The sequence below is a fragment of the Paralichthys olivaceus genome, chromosome 20 (assembly GCF_024713975.1).
Source record: "Paralichthys olivaceus isolate ysfri-2021 chromosome 20, ASM2471397v2, whole genome shotgun sequence".
NCBI lineage: Eukaryota > Metazoa > Chordata > Actinopteri > Pleuronectiformes > Paralichthyidae > Paralichthys > Paralichthys olivaceus.
The window spans coordinates 14418984-14435906 of NC_091112.1; the positions used below are offsets into that span (position 1 = coordinate 14418984).

The 16923-nt window shown below is 42.5% G+C and overlaps 1 protein-coding gene across 1 annotated transcript; it reads right to left on the minus strand.

Annotated features, from left to right (window-relative positions):
* Nucleotides 1–7: 7 nt before the first annotated feature.
* Nucleotides 8–16157, minus strand: mfsd2ab (MFSD2 lysolipid transporter A, lysophospholipid b). Its single transcript, XM_020090895.2, has 14 exons — nt 15937–16157; nt 12737–12862; nt 12142–12266; nt 7745–7868; nt 6778–6856; nt 6513–6688; nt 6317–6407; nt 5685–5803; nt 5358–5441; nt 3234–3317; nt 2925–3037; nt 2531–2674; nt 1985–2161; nt 8–1895 (listed from the first exon to the last, which is right to left on the minus strand). Exons 1-14 carry the CDS (start codon nt 16024–16026, stop codon nt 1832–1834), a joined length of 1596 nt encoding a protein of 531 aa, XP_019946454.1. The 5' UTR covers nt 16027–16157; the 3' UTR covers nt 8–1831.
* Nucleotides 16158–16923: the final 766 nt, after the last annotated feature.

Here is a 16923-nt window from a genome sequence, read left to right on the forward strand (position 1 = left end):
CATCTCCTTCATTGTACACTTCATCAGTTAGTATTTATTAACTCCTTTTTTCCAGTCTCAACATCTTTTCCTTAAATTACGACAGTACAATGTACAACGTTCATTTCACTTGCAGCCACATATATCAAAGATATTTACAGGTTTACATACAATATCTACATATACACAGGAGGCACGTACACAAGGCTTCTGTGTGTCCCCGTAGGATTAAAGCTCACACATTTGGCTACAGCCTCAAGAGTCATGAGGGAAGTTCACAGGCGGAGCTTTAAACGACATGAAACATGGTAAAAATGAAACAGGATGACATTTACATGATATACAGTTAAATGGGGTTTTGGGGTGAACATGGCACTGTGTTGTCGCAAACCATATCCACCAATAAGGATATAAGGATCAACTGGTGAGAAAAAAAATTGTAATTGATAGACTAACAACGTCACATGGGCAACTCAGTTGTCAGAAACATGTGGAATATGAGAGTATGGATAACAAATGAGAACGCCTATACACATTTTCATATCAACAAATATAAATATTGAACTCATCTGAATTACTGGGATTGTGATGATCACAAAAAATCCCGGGTTGTTGCGTAAAACATGTACAATATTTACAAAGAAAAAAGAAAAATTCAAAGAAAAAGAAAAGGTAGACTACAACAAGTTCACATCCACACCTTCCCATCCTTTTTCCACAATAATACGCTTCCCTTTTTCAGACGCATATGGAGCAAAGACAGTAGCAATGGCGTGAATGTTTTTTCCTCATCTTCCTCATCTTCTATAAATTCAGTTGGAAAACCAACCTCACAGGCTTTAAGTAGATTTAAATACTGCAGGAAGCATGACTTTGCAGCTAACATGCATTCATCAACAGTAACATCCAAACTAATAAATATTTAAATAATATCACTAAAGTAGTAGCGGCTGTAGTCACCTTTTGTTTGGCTTAACATTAAGGAAGTGAAAGCATTTAGAGAAAAGCTTTTCCTTTCTTCAGTAGCTCACTTATAAATAAAAAGTAAATAATTCAATTGCTGGAGAATAATTGCAGTTACGTTTGCAAAGTAAAATTTACTTGTGTAGTGGTTTTAGTTTAATGAACTACAATGAGACCACAGCTGTTACTGTCTGGCCACTGGTTCCAACATCACATTATTACAGCTTATTTAAGTAAAAAAAGGTTTTAAAAAAAAACTGTGTGATGGGAATGAGATGGAAACTGGCTGAATGCAAAATTACAAAACGTTCAGAAGACACAGCAAGTCAAGCTAATGACTCAGGAGCGAGTGACCGACACAAGTCTCCGTTTTGAATGTTCAAACCCAAAACAGATCTGAAATTAAGGCGTTTTCGCTTTGTTCAAGTTTCCTTCGACGGTTATGTCTCTGAACTATAAAGGTGTTTGTAGCTCAGCGCTCAAGGCCATTTTTGTTGGTTGTAAGAGGATTGTAAATGTTCAGTTCCAGCGAGTAGCACCAGTAATGGTAACTCTGACAAAACAAGGATCCCAGAAAAAATTAAGTTTTTGTCCAGTAATCAGAAATTGTATGTGATACAAAACCTAAGTCTTTATGAGATCCGGAATCAAAGAGGAAATGAATTTCATGGCAGGAAAATGTCCCAGATGTGGCAGGTGTGTTTGTTCTTAGAGTCCGCAGCGTGGTTCGAAGCGATTCTTTTGAAAAACACACATTTCTGGAGACGTGGAACAGCAGCAGTGTGATTGGATAGAGTGGTGTCTGTGTGATGCGAGAAGGCCGACAGGTCCGCATGTCCTGTCCAGTGCAAAGTGCCAAGTTGATCACCCGATTGGTCCACGGGTCATCCTACGCCATTTTGGTTAGCTCTGTTGTCTCTGTCGTCTCTGTGTCTGAATCTGTCTCGTTGTCCCTGCAAGAAATCAAGAGCATCTTCAGTTGGACATTTGCTTCTCAGATGCATGAACGCAAAAGAGAAAGAGGATTTAGGCCCAGTCTTACCTCTGTTCCTGGAGCAGTTTGCGGTTGCCCTGTCTTCTCTCCTCATCAATTGGATAAAAGTACAAAATGGACAGGCCAACAATGATGAGAGCGACGGGCGCGGCGGAAACCAGCACCTTCAAGGTTATGTGCACCTCCTCTGGTTGAGAGCAGCCTCTGCTGATGTAGCCTGCAAAACTAAAGAGATGAAACAGAATCAAGAAACTGAAAACACAAGGATCACAATGAAACTCAATGTGTTCATGTTCTATAGTAAAAGATTGTCATACATTTTTAGGAGAGCATAGATCTTTAATGAAGGTAAGTTTCCCATCTAATCACAGATATAAAAAGTGGCACTGCTGTAAAGTCAGTTGTGTGAGACGTGTACACACATTTACTGTACTTAACAGAACATTTAAAGGAATTCCTCACTTTGAAGAGGGATTTGGGTGCTGGGAGATTTGGCTTAGCCTCATTTTGACTTTTTTTCTGTCTATGGGATAAAGCCCCTACAACACATTTAGAATATAGGTTATGTGTGTGTTCGATCATGTGAGTACTTACTCTAAACTGAGAGTGGAAATGCCCAGGGAGACGCCAGAGGCAAACTTAGTGAAGAAGACATAGAAGGAGTAAAAGAGAGCTTCGTGGCCGGTGGAGTTCGGGTTCTGCACTTGGAAATCATCAACAACGTCGGGCAGCATGGACCTGAGAGATACAGAGTCAAGAGTCAGCACTGGTTTCACACATAAGCTGTTTTCAGATATGAACTCTGGAGAGTGTCCACATTCCTGCTGAGCTCTCTCATCGAGTTTTTACAAGGGGGCTGGCCAGACATTTGCGCTCTCACTTACAGCCCCTCCAGAAAATGTCTGGAGGTTGCATGTCTGTGAGCCGCTATACAAACTCGATGGTCCTGCATGTTTAAAGCAAAACGAGGCAACAGCAATGTTCTTACCAGGGCAACAAGAAGGCTGCGGCCACTCCGACCCCAGCAGCGAAGGAGACGATGTAGGTGACGATCAGGTTGCTCTTCAGACACACCACCAGGATCATGAAGGGAACCACAGACTGGAAAGACGATAAATATATGAGACCAAGAAAGCACAGCAGATCAGCTGCCCTTCACAGGTTTACTCCATAAAACAAGTCTCTTAAGACTCTTGAGCAGTTTTCTTACAGAAACTAGGATAACACTATATTCCTGTCAATCACACGGACTTAATTTGACTTAGAAGTGGTTTCTGGAAGGAATTGTGGCTCTTACCAAGGAGCCAACATAAACCGCCGTCTTTTTCCCAAAGCGAGTGAGGAACCACTGCCAGAAGGGGATGGCCAGAGTAGCGGAAAGCTGTGGGGGAGAAGAAAAACATTCAAATTCAGGTTAACCAGCTATTTTGTTTTTACACACACATAAATTCCACATTGGGCAGTTTATTAGAGACTAACATGATTTTGGAGAAAAAAGTCTGGATGATGCCGTGTGTCACGTTAAATACAAGTAAATGAACAGGAATTAGGTGAATTCTTAAAATGCTTCAGCTTCAGACCTTGAAGCACCTCTGACCCCCCCTACACCTGCCAAACACAACAGCGGAAGAGAATACGGCTTCTCCGGCTCTTCCAAAAACAAAACCTGAGCCCGATGTGATGCAACACTTCACAGGGGTCATCCTATCGACTCTCTGGGAGCAGGCAGAGGGCTCGGTCAGATCAGTATGACCTCTGATCCCCACAGTGTTTGAATAACGGAGAGATAACAAGGCCTGTGTGAAACTGTGTTTTCCACCATCTTTTCCGATGGACACAAGTGAGATGCTTAGCTGAGAGATAAACTTCCCACACATCTCTTCTGTCTCACTGCACAGTCATACGAGTCTGTTTTATGCTTTCACACATGCACATACAGGGGCTGGATGTGAGAACGCAAATGTCCAAGTGAGAGTCTCAGGATAAAAAAGCAGTGCCACACGTCTTTCCTGTGTAAAAGGCAAACTCTGGAAAAATTAAAAACTTAATTTCCTTTCTATTTGAAAGTTCAAGACTGTCTTTTCATTTTTGTGTTGCATTTGCGCACTTGAGCCGAGTCTGCCACTTCCGTGCAGTCACCATTATGAGCTTCATCAGCCTCTCCCTCATGAATCAATGCCGTCATTATCCATTAATTGGCCTTTATCTTATAATTGGGCCTCATAGAGCAAACCTCAGTGTTTTCCTTCCAAATGAAACCCTGCAGCACGACATACTTTGCCTCTCCTCTGGTGTAACCACCGTCCAGCTCTTGAAAATGCACTAATTTGTCGTGCAGCATCGAGGCCGGGGAACAATGTGAATTGTGGCATGCTCACTGCCTCACACTGACAAAAAGTGAACACACAAGGCTCTTTTTGTTTGGCACCATTTGATGAACTCCTGATTCTCTCTCACACAATGTTTCATTAGATTTGACCTTTACCGTCCTCTTGTATAACACCTGTTAGTTTGAATTTATCTTTGCACTAATAAGAGCCCGGCTTCTCAGATTAGTCCGCCAGTCTTGTCATATTAGTGAAGGTGAGGATTAGATTCTCTTAGTGCTGATCAAGAGTAACTTCATAAAGGTGCAGCTTCTCTGAAAGCTCCGTGGTGAAGCCTCTGAAAGGTAATTTCACTTAATAACTGTACTTAAATAAAAAAGGTCACTAGCTTGGCTCCATAATCCTTTCCATAAAGTAAAGGATCAAAATGTGTAATCTTTTCGGCCTCTCTAACCTGTACCTTCTCACCCTGCACAGTCAAGCTGGGCGTGCTACAGTCGGCACATCTTTAGATTAATTGGGTATAAAACCTGTCAGGGACTAAAGGCTGACTGATGCTTTCGCGTGTGAAATTTCTCTTTGGAGGACATGTCATTAAAGGAGAAGCCAGTGTGGCTCTTCTACTGTCTGTGGGAAAGGGCTGCCATTCAGGCAGAGTGGACACACATCATGGAAATGGGCCGCCAGGAGACGCCGCTGTCTAACCCAAGTCCAGAGTGGCTTTGTAACTGAAGACGATTTATGTGATGATCCTGGGAGTCAAAGCTTTTGTCTGCACTCTGGAGCTAATGGATTCATGTATTCCACACAAACGCGGAGGCTGTTAGGTTTCAGAATGAGGAGGGGAATGCAGTAATCGCTATGGTAACGTTGCAACTAGCAATTGTCTGGAAATGCCACCGGCGTCTGTGTGTGTGTATGTGGTCCAGGTATTACTCATGGAGGGACCTAAATCCCTTACACAGTAAATTCATGGCGAATCAAGCCCCCCATAATGTAAATCATTACATTTTAAGGTAAAGACATATTAAGTAAGAGTGGAGTCGTCTGAATTTATGGAGACACCGTGTGTGTGTGTGTGTGTGTTCACTCACCATGATGACCAGCAAAATATTCTGGAAGTCGTTTCTGAAGCCAAGGGTGGAGCTGCAGAAGAGAGCGAAGTTTCCTTCCAAGAGCTGTAGGAATAAACACACAAACAAAATGTAATGTCGAAACACACACATATTGGACTGACCTCACAGGCACCCTGTAAACTGTAAACAAGCTGAACACTCAAAACATTGAAAATCAGAAGAACCAGTAAAATAAATAGAAAGGAAACAAACATCCCACAGATGCAGAGTCAAGTGAGACGAAAAGACATGATTGAAAAAGATATATCAAATTCATAAGAAAAATGTGTATGTCTCTAAACACACCATGAAACCCAATGAGGTGAAGAGGAAGACCATGACCAGCTTGGCGTACGGCCCGTGCCCCATCACCAACCTAATTCCCTGGAAGAAAGACATGGGCTCTGACCTGGGACGACAAGAATCTGCAAGGAGGGAAAAAAAGAATTAACAAAGATGAAAAATAGCTTTCACTGTCATATTTAGCTCTTAACAATCCTTTAGCACAGGTTTACAGTTCATGTGACGTGAGCAGCCGCCTCTCAGGCTCAGCTTGTACTGGACAAATGTGTCTTATCAGTCCCCTCGCTGGTCACGAGGCTTTTAAATTAACCAGAGCCTGAGTGCTTTCACGCAGCCCGTCAGCCCAAAGCATGAGATGTAATTGTGAATCCGTATTGGAGCAGCTCTGTCACATGAAGTGTCTTCATCTGCATCTAATCAATAAAGTTGAGTCACTCCATACTTTCAGGACTGTTATTTGTGAAAAATCATGCGATTAGGGCTCACGACTGAATACAATGACCTGGTATATGAAATTAAAAGGCAAGAAAAGGTGTGGTCCTTCATTTTTAGCTTTGATTTAAGGCTTTAATGAGCAATTACAGGCATCTAAATTGAAGCATAAAGCCAGTTTAAATGAGGGATTAATGCTCTACCTTTTTTCTCTCTCACACCGAAGAAAAGAACGATAGCGCAGAGGACATAGATGGCGCAGATGACACCAGAGGCAATCATGTAGGCCGCTTTCTGCACAGGAAGAACGAAAGGGAGAACACAATTTGTATCACAACTTCTACTAAAGCCCTCATCTTCAGTCCACACTGTTTGAACAGTTGCTATAAGCCTGTTTACCGTGTGCTCCAGGGAAATGACAGGCCCCGAGTCATTGAGTGCAACAGACTTAGTGGAGTTGTTCAGTGCAGCAGCGATTTCAGCAGGTCCAGGGAGGCAGGGAGCATTGGCCATTCCCACTATCTGACCCTGGATGGCTGTGCCCAGCACGGTTCCCAGGACCTCCACCGTCATCCCTGGTTGGGAAGAAACACGAGAGATGTTTGGTCACTGATGAGGTGACCACTTGATATGTTTTCTGTGAGGAGATTCTTGTGATACTCACTGTAGGCAGTGGCAGAGTCTCTCTCCTTCTGCTCAGAGCTGATGAACATGGTGAGGGCAGAGTATGGCACATGGAAGCACTGAAGGCAAAGAAAAAGGAAAAGAATTCAGCAAATGAACGCAGCCCTTTGGTTCACTTTTGGTCAAAACAAGTCGAAGTAGATGTGCGACACATCAGGAAATTGTGCAGAGACATAAATAAGAAGCAGATTCCCTTCTGTTTTCCATTCTTTAGCTAAGCCAACATCCTCCAGGCTGTAAGTCGATGCTTGTTTTCGATTATTGTGAAATGAAAGGATTTCCTGGCAAACTGTGTGTATTCAGGCAAGATCACTTCATTATGTGATAATAAAAGAGAAAAACATGACACTATATTTATCTATCTATCCATCTAATAATTCCAGAAATCTCTATCTATCTGCTGTGGCTCACATATTTAAGAACCTTTCATCTTATCTGCAATAATGTGGTACGATATCAACGTTCGTTATATTCAATATTAATAAACAAGTGACCAAAGCTCTGCTCTCGACGTAAGAGATGTTGTCGATCTCAGCAACGGGCGCGCTCACGACAACTGATTCTCCATCTTTGGGGCTCTGCGCACTGAATCTAGCTTCACTGAACTTTGAAAAAACAGACAAACAACTCTTTGTGCAGCGGTGGTGGAGAGGGTTTAGGATCCTACAGCAGGTCTTTTGTTGTCTTGACTCAATTACAGGTCACTTTTAAAGTTTCGGAAAGAAAACCACGAAAACAGCCCATTATATACAGGCAGGTTTAGAACAGGCACTGCACTATTTAAGGTAGTTCAAGGTTATGTTCTACATAATAACAATAGAATAATACTTTTTTTAGGGAGCCACTGAAGGTGTATATATTAAAAATCCTATCAGGAAAGCAAACATTTTCTATAACCTTGTACTGGACATATGGTACGTGTGTGTGTGTGTGTTTGTGTTACTCACAGTTTGAAGGGTCTGGAAGAGGCAGTAGAAGAAAAGGTACCAGATGACTTTGCCATTCTCAAAGGGAGGAACGTACCAAATAAGGAAGTAGGAGAGCACAGCCAGTGGGGTTGAGAGGAGGATCCTGCACATGGACAAAGGGGAGAGATGGGGGGGGACGAGAGGAGACAACAACAACAACATCAGTGGATGAAAACGTGATCCTACTCCAGCGTGACATGCTTTTCACTCTGTAAACAAACATGAAGAGAGGGGCCACGTGTTGCATAACAAATTGTGGCCCCTTTGATTGCGTGCTTCATTCAGTACGTGCCAATTTGTCCTCAGCGGGGAGTGGACGTTCAGTTTACTTTTTCTCACATATCACGGCCCTGGTGTTCACATAAGTGAAGGAGGCTGGAGCTGGAGCAGAAGTGTGGCTGGATATGAAGGTTATGAGAGGATAAAGTTGGAGATTGCTGCAAAACAAACTGCTTCTGTTGCATGATTGATGCTCTCTGAGTCTGAGGGAGTGTAAGAGAAGGGTTTCAACTGCTCATGTGACTAAGAACATGTTTTACATATTTAAACACATCCGTGCCATTGTGTACTCCACCTCCCCTGCTTCCTTACACAAATTCCCCATGAGGTCATTTTCCGAAAAAAAAGAATGGGAGAGCGGACATGATAAAGCCAATCGAGGCGATTGGTTTTTCCATCTATTCCAGGGGGGGGAATTTAACTACGTCCATTGGGTGATTCATCCTTATCTGACAGGATGTGAAATCATGCTCCTTGTACGGATTGCGTGACATTGCCGTGTATAAATACAGTGACGCAGCTTCTTGCCACGGCCCTGTCAACCATCCAGGGCTCAGAAGCAGAACTCGCAGCTGATCAACTCAATGGACTTAAAATTTAGAGGAACAGCATGAGCTGTAAAGAGAGGCGCCATGAGGAGGTGCAGCGTTCAATGAGCTCTATCATGCATGTGATGTGATTAACTGTGCACTTAGTTGGCAGTGAGTTTGGGTGTGTCCTGTGAGTGGAATGCAAGTTAAAGCATATGTTTATCCGGTGATAACACAACACTTTGCATTGCGCTCTCTTTCACTGCTTAATTCCTCTGTGCCTCAAGAGTTGAACATATACCAGATTAAACATGCTAGATCCTGCTCATAATCAATCTATCTGTGAAAAAATTGCTTTCATTTGCTTGCATACTCTACTTTCACAGAGGCATCCTCAAACATGATTGCGACAAGACTGAACGGCTGTTTAAAATAAACTTGCAAGTCCCATCTTCCTCAGTACATGCAGTTCTTAAAACAGTTTGCAAGGCTGAGCTAAGATTGTGCACGGGGCTTGCAGGTCTGCAGCGACACAGGAGGCTATATATGTTCTGTCCAGTCTTCGCAACTGGAATCATATTCATATGTCATCTGAAATAGCCGTACTGACTCGGGAGGGGTGAGTTAACAAGACTGTGAAACCTGAGTTCACTCTTCCGGCAGCCATTACGATTGCATGTGTGTGAGCAGATGCAATGAAAGAGGAAATTTGCATAACATTTGGTTCCGATGCCTTGATGTCACGGTTTCAACGCTAACTTAAGAAATCTGAGAAAAGCCTACATTTCGGAGAAAATGAATTGAATAATTTGGAACACCCACACCCACATACTTACCAGTTTTAAATGTAAGTTGGCCAACACAGACGTCAGTTCTTTATTGGTGGAAGTGGCAATAGAATTTTGAAGAAAGACACTTTTGTGAAATCTAGTGGTAAAATTGCATGTTGCAGCTGAACACCCCTCACCTCACCCTCTCCTTCCAAACATGAAAAAGAAATTGTCATAAAAACTCAAAAGGTGTTTAGTTTGTCCAGTCTGGACTAATGTAAAAAACATGGCATAAATATAAAGTATTTGAATATAAAGGGCCTTTTCTGGGGGAAAGAAAACTACAATTCATACAATTTAGATGAAACACACTAGTGAAAACATCATGAGGATTATTCTGCATTAAATCTCTGACAATAGATGCCTATAAAAGTGAGAGGCAGAACGCTGCAGCTCATCACTTGTGATCGCTCCGGCAGCAACAGTGAGATTCATTCTGCTCCCACACCTTGAACTGGAGTAACCCCACTGAATTCCACAGCCACTCTTTAAAAAATCCTGACAGGCCTGTCTGAGCCGCCGCTATTGGCCGAGGCCTGTGGTGTGTTCGGGATGGACCAATGAGGAGCCAGCTTGACTGCTCTCCCCTCCCCCTCTTCCTAAACACAGATTTCTGAAATGCAGCTACTCCAGCTCCTTTTACTCATTCCCTTGCTTCTCAGAAGCCGAAGTGGGTGTGATGAGACCTATGAAGTCTACGGAGAGACCCAACATACCAGTCATTCCTCCATCTTATCCTGCACCCATCCCACCATCGTCACCACCACCATCACCACCACACCTCATTTGACAACAAAAGGGTGAGATGCTCTGTCTCAGAGCTGGGTGAAAATTAAAGTAAAGACATCACATGATATCAAGACGTCAAGTTAATTGAGCTTGATCGATCTTAATTTACTGTATACATCAAAGCTCAATACACTTATTTAGAATTTTAGACATTAGATTATGCATTCAGAAAAGACAGTGGCACTTTCTTAGTTTTTATAGTGTAGTTTTTAAATTACATTAAAGCTTTGCAGTCACACCAAAAATCCAGAATATTCCTGCTAACATGTAGGGATATTTTAAAAGTTAGATATACAATGGTTAATATACGGCAGAGAATTGCTTTTGATTTTGAAAACACCAAAATTGCTCATATGTTGCAAAAGCCTTTATCATCAATTTATAATCCTCCAGCAGGATCAGAGAAAGTCATTTGAATATATTTTCCATAGCTGCCATAACTTCATTCCATTTCCAAATTAGTACATTTCCGACACGTCACAGGAAGTGCTAACCAAAACAGAATGATCATTCTTTTTTGATCTAAATTAATTATGCCGGTGTTCTCACTGTAGTCGCCCACAAGGGAATATTACCACAGGAAACTGAGGTGAATCACCAGGGATCATTATGGCTCATTTGAGTACACAAGGTTTCTTAAGCAACAAGGACGATGATATTTTCAATCAAGCAGATGAGATTGCACATAAGCTGGTGTAGCGCCACACCTAGACCCTCCAACCTTTCATTCATCCTGTGAAAGTGTCGCTTTTGTTTCCACGTGACTATTTTCAATCACCTCTTGACGTACTGCATGTTCCCATCTACTGCTGAAGGAAGCAATACAACATCTACAGTGCTGACAAGACTGGCAGCCACTTTAACCAGCTGCTCAGGCCGACACCCTACACCAGACCTATGTAACCGTGTGACATATACCCCTTGAACCTGGACTGAGAGTTCCAGGGGGGTTGGCAGTGTTGGGTGCCGAATGAACCATAGTGAAGGAAAAAAGGCACAGTCTGATATTTAGATGTTGAACTCTACTTGGTTGCTCAGATGCAGAGACGTGGGGGGAGGGGATATGGTGGCTGAAAAGAAAAGGGTCAGTAACCTTTTCGTGAAAAAAGACTGAGGCATCACAGGCTGCCCGCTTCCACAGCGTGACTGCCACACCAAGCCACAGGCAATTATGGTCCGGGCCCTGCTGCGTATTATGAGATTTCCCAGAAAGTTCCGTGATTTTCTTTTGTCTGAATCAAAGACTATCTTGAGATTTCATTTGGAACCATCAAAATGTCAAACAGCTGTGGAAATCCTCCAGGAAGATTCTTTGTTTCCTTCAAGAATAACACTCAGTAGCAGGCAGCAGTTATATTTGTCAAAGCCATGCCAGAGGCCACGCTTGCTGCAGGGACTGCTTGTATTTGTTTGTTAAAAGACGCAGAAAAAGTCTTTGACTTCTGGCCTTAGAGACGCTCCCTGGACCATTTAACTGGAGTCACTTTTCAGTTGATTATTTGAATCCCAGCATGTATGACAGCAGCTGTGTGTGAGTTTGTGTGAGTGACACAATGAAGAGAGGAGGGAGAGAGCATGAGTGAACATACTGTATACACATGTGGGCAACAAGGAAGTGTTACAGTAGTAATTGCCATAGCATGACCTATATTAACCCCTCCAGAGAGATGAATCTGCAGAGTGCCACAAAGCCGTGCCCCTAAGCACTGTCACATGGTCAGTGTATTGCTGGAAAAATTCCAACTTGAGGTCTGACTCAGTGAAGATAAGAGCAGCCCCACACATTCATTAAAAAAAGCATGTTTGTAACTCAGGGAGCTCTAATGACACCAGTGGGCTTTAGCAACAAAACCTGAATAATACAGCTAGAGGAGGAAAGTGCTATAAAAATAAAAAAACATTAATAATGCACATGCAGTTATTGTATAAATCTGTTGAGGAAACCTACCAGGGCAACATGCGCCCGAAACGTGTCCATGGGCTCCGGGAGACCAGGAATCCCACTGTGGGGTCCGTCACTGCGTCCCATGCTCGGCCACCGAACAAAATGATGGAGGCATAGAAGGGATCCAGCTGTCAAAGTGGAGGACACAAAGATTAGTGTAACTGTTGTAAACTTAACCTTGTCTGCTGTTCAACCTGCAGCATGAGTGCTGTACTCCTGACTGTACAATCTGCACCATGCTGAGTCACCCAATATACTCTTAATCAACAGTCTTGGTGGCCAGACAAAGCTTAACTGCGGGAGACTGTTGACTTACACATTATTTTGGCCTTAACCATCAGATTAGTGTCAGAGCCTATTAAAGCGAGCCGCTCATCATCGCCCCCCTCCCCTGCATTTTTCAGAACTAACCCTTCTAAGCCTTTTTATACTGTAGAGCCCAATCATGGAGATAATTATGGAAAGAAGAGCGAAATCTTTTCCACCTCTTCAAACTTTACAAACACAGTACAGAAGTCTTTTAAGAACAGCAGGGCATTTATTTTAGGACTATATTATAACACTAAGGAAAGTTTTCAAATAACCTTGAGCAACTCACCTGAGCAACATCCAGAAGATAAATCTGCAGAAAGAAGCCCAGGGCACATCCAGTGATCTGGTAGGGTGCGCCACCGATAGCATAGCTCAACTTGTTGCAGATTGACAACTTGTCCTTGTGCTCATACTGAGGAGAAAAAGAAAGAACAGAAAATACAGAGTTAATCAATGATGAGGATATTTTGTGTAAATGTGAAATCTGACTTTTTACTGTAAAGGCAATGCCCAACAAACAAACACCCCATGCATATGCATTAGCTTACTTTAGGAGAAAGTATCCAAAGTTGTTTGCAGCTGGGTTTGGCAAAGTCTATGCCACTTATACTCATTCTGCATGCCCCATACATACTCCCCTGGCTTAGAAATAAACAACTTTCTCAATTTTTATCTGAACTACTTAATCCTCCACCTGCAGTTCCTTCAAACTTTTCTCCCAATTATGTCGCACTAGTCCAATTAAGACAATAATACATTTGTAAGTGCCTCATAAAGAATGTGCCCTGAATTTTTAATCAGCAAGAGTCTTAAGGAGCCAGGAAAGTGCAGGAGGCAGAAAGCTAACCATCATGCAGCATATTTGGCAGGAGTCCGGGGAAGCCACTGGGAAACAAGAAACCCTTGGTTTCCTAACAAGAGCTCTTTTTTCCTCACTGTACATGTAATAATTTCCTCCACAGTCAAGACTCTAAACAACTCTTAATGGCCACACAAATTACTGGTGATTAGATCCAGGACATGACAACACCATGGTGCCACTCACACACACCAAACGCCAGATCGACAGCCCCTTGGCAGCGGCCTGGACTGACTTAGCACTGAAATGGATGTCTGCCAGCCTGACCAGTGTTCTGACCACCGTTGCCCACAGAGAAAACACACCCTCCTCCCTGACCAATCAAAAGATTGTGTTTGGCGCTGCCTAGTCTGCCCTCTCTTCAAGTGGTCAAAGAATTTGACTGCTTCTGTTAATAGCCCCACACAAAACAGAAGATCTGTTTCAAGTTCAGTTTGTGCAAAATGTCCTTGAACTGCAGGAACATAATCAGTATTTGTTGTCAATGAAGCTCAGGACAAGAAAATGGGCACTGTCTCGCCTCGGATCTGACCAGAACACAAAACGTCCCTATGACTGCAACGGAATAAAACAGCCTCTTATCTTGTTGAAGCACCCAGCCATGGATTTGTTTAGGTGATAAAATACGCTCTTGGCTGAAATGAGCAGCCACCAACAGCATCTTCAAACACACAGGAGCAATTATTGGAACTGTTGTGGCGGAACGCAATGGCTGCTGGCCTTGCAGGACTTGGGTCGATCTGGGGATTTAGGTCGAGTCTCTGTGGTGGTGAGTGCAGTGTCTCATGGATCAAACTTTACACCCGCCATGTGACTTTTACACATTCCCTCTTAAACTCAGTAATAAAGCTGTAAAGCCGGGGAAGGAGTGGTCACTAAAGACCCTCTGCGCCTGACTAAGGCTTGTGACCAAATGACATCAGGCTGATATTCTCCAACACCTGTTCCACTAGTATGTACAAGAGTATTCATGTTTTCTCATCCTGGTTTTGAACAGACAATGCAGTGAGGGTGCAGCTTCATTTTTAATGCAACCGTCACAGTAATGTGACAGCATATTCATGCTCACACAGCTTTGAAACTATACACTTGGCAGTATGGATCATAAGGAGCCATGTGTATGTTGTATTCAGAAAAATAAATATTCCTCTCATTCCATATAGTCAATGAGTGTGGTCATCAGTGTTTTGTAAAACTGACAGGACACCTCAAATGCCACCACTCCAGCTCCTCCTGATAATATGTTTGTACCATAAACAGTTAACATGCTTCAGCCAGTCAGTGGCACGAGGAGTGGGTGGGTCTGTTTTATTTTTCCCCAGAATATTAGAAATGTATTTTGGATTCCACCTGCAACATGTTAAGAGAGTGGTCCACAAAGACAGATGTTAGATGGCTAAGATTTTTCAGAACTGCTCCTCTGATCTGATCCCTCATTATCTGACACGTCGCCTTGGTGGCTGTTTGCTGCTGCATTCGGGGCCATGGGAAATACAGGAACTGCGCAGGATTTTCACACAACTGCACTCGAAATGTCACATTAATAGGGGATTTCCTTTGACACTCGTTTAAAATGCAATTTGACTCTTGTGAAATAAAAACACGCGAAAACCCGTGATCACTGTTTTTCCCCAACAATCCACTAATATATCAATGAATTAAGATGCTGATGCATTTTTTTTTAAATCCTCCTTATTTTGTATGACAGTAAAAAAAACACGTCACGTTATTTCTGATAAAATATAATCTTCTCATCTTTAATACGTTGTTATAATTAACATATGCAAACAGATGACAGAAGTGCAGTCCCTTGTCTAAGGCGGTGGGAGGTTTTATAGAAGCCCGTGAACGCATCATTATGTGTTCCACATTAAATGATATAAAGGATGTAGCCTAGATATCTCGTGGTGGAGGCAACACCCTGCCCTGTGTGTGATAGAGGCACAGCTTTTAGTTCCATGCCATTACTTTCATGAGACACAGATTTACCACGATGAGAAACTCCAATATGTGATTATATATATATATACAAATATACACACACACACACACAAATACATATATATTATATGCACTGTGCACTGTGGTGAGCCACGCAGACATGCACGCGATAAGACATACGATCAATATGAACCTATTGGGGGGGCAGTGGCATGTTCATGGTTTAAATTTAGCTCAGTGTCTGGGTGAATGAGTTCATCGAAAAAATATAAATGATTATTGTCTGTAGATAATAAAAAAAAAATAGGATTGAAAAGTAATTTCACTGAACAATGAAAATATATATATAGTTTAATATGATTTTTTGAATTATGCCTCTTGGTGAATGACCACAGAAGCTGATATAGTGAATTTAACAGTGATTTATTTTTATTTTTGGGAGGTTTATTTGTATTAATTGGGTGATTTATTTGGCCACTCCTGTGTCGAAATATGACAATGAGCAAGGCGCGCTTTGAGTCACTGCTTTAAAATCTCACTGGACCGGTGTGCTCCTTCCGTCCACAGCATTATTCTGTTTAACAGAGGAAAGGGGAAAGAAGCAGCAGCCTCTCCTCCTCGATGGTTCTGATTTAAATGAAAAGAAGCCCGGAATAAGAAATGAATGTTAAAATGAATGGACCCACCTTCTTGGCGAGCTGGACGCCATCCGAGTTGAGCGGTTTATTCAACAAACTGGTGTTGGAGTATTGTTCTCCTCCTTCTCCTTTGGCCATGGCACGGAAAGGATCAGATCGGATCGGATCGGGTCTGAAGAAGAAGAGGTGCAGTGAAGAAAGGCGTTCAGCGGCAGGGGTCTCGTCCGGTGCGGTCGTCGTGTGAGTGCGAACACTCACTCAGGGTGGATGTAGTAATTTTCACAACGGCCCCGCCCCCTTCTAACGTGCCATTCACACCATGTAGCACCCGCCCTCCTGGGGGGCGGTTCACAGCCGGGCCCTCGTCGTCGTCGTCACATCTGCCCTGAAGTTTACACTCACGGTCTGTAACACGTTGCACAGGAGGGTCGGTAAACACACACACTGTCCCTCGCTGTGTCCCTCGCTGTGTCCCCTGCTGTGTCCCCCTGTCTTATCAGGGCAGCTCACACAGGACAAGTTCACTGATCACAAGTCAAAATGTGTATATTTACTTTGTGAGCACGTTATAGACTCAGTGTGTCTTGTTATTCACTGTACACGGAAGTTGTGGATCATAAAATGATTTGACTGGGAAAAAAAGTGGGCAGTTGAATTGTAAATTATTGAAATGATATTTGGCAAGAGGTGGGTGACATTTGCAAAGGTTACTGTACTTCATTGTGTATTTCACTGCTAGTTTTCAACTGATGTGTATAAACCAGAAGTTTTTTAAAAATCTTTTTCACTTTAGTGTGTGTGTGTGTGTGTGTGTGTGTGTGTGTGTGTGTGTGTGTGTGTGTGTGTGTGTGTAAATATGTGTAAATATGTGAAAAAATACTTTCAACACCAGTAAGAGTAATAGTGTTAAGTTGACTTACAAGTATAACAAACTGATATCAATATATCATGATGTGAAGAATACAGGAAAAACTTTACAAGTTGTATCTATATGTTGTGTTTTTATGTATGTCATGTTTCATTATATCTAATTCA

What these genes read in the sequence shown, in the direction of transcription:
- mfsd2ab (XM_020090895.2), bottom strand. Translation starts at nt 16,026, where the DNA reads ATGGCCAAAGGAGAAGGAGGAGAACAATACTCCAACACCAGTTTGTTG. An exon ending in ATCTTCTGGATGTTGCTCAG is followed by an intron (nt 12,267 to 12,736) that starts GTGAGTTGCTCA and finishes CCACTTTGACAG; the next exon opens with CTGGATCCCTTCTATGCCTC. An exon ending in ATATTTTGCTGGTCATCATG is followed by an intron (nt 3,318 to 5,357) that starts GTGAGTGAACAC and finishes TCTCCCCCACAG; the next exon opens with CTTTCCGCTACTCTGGCCAT.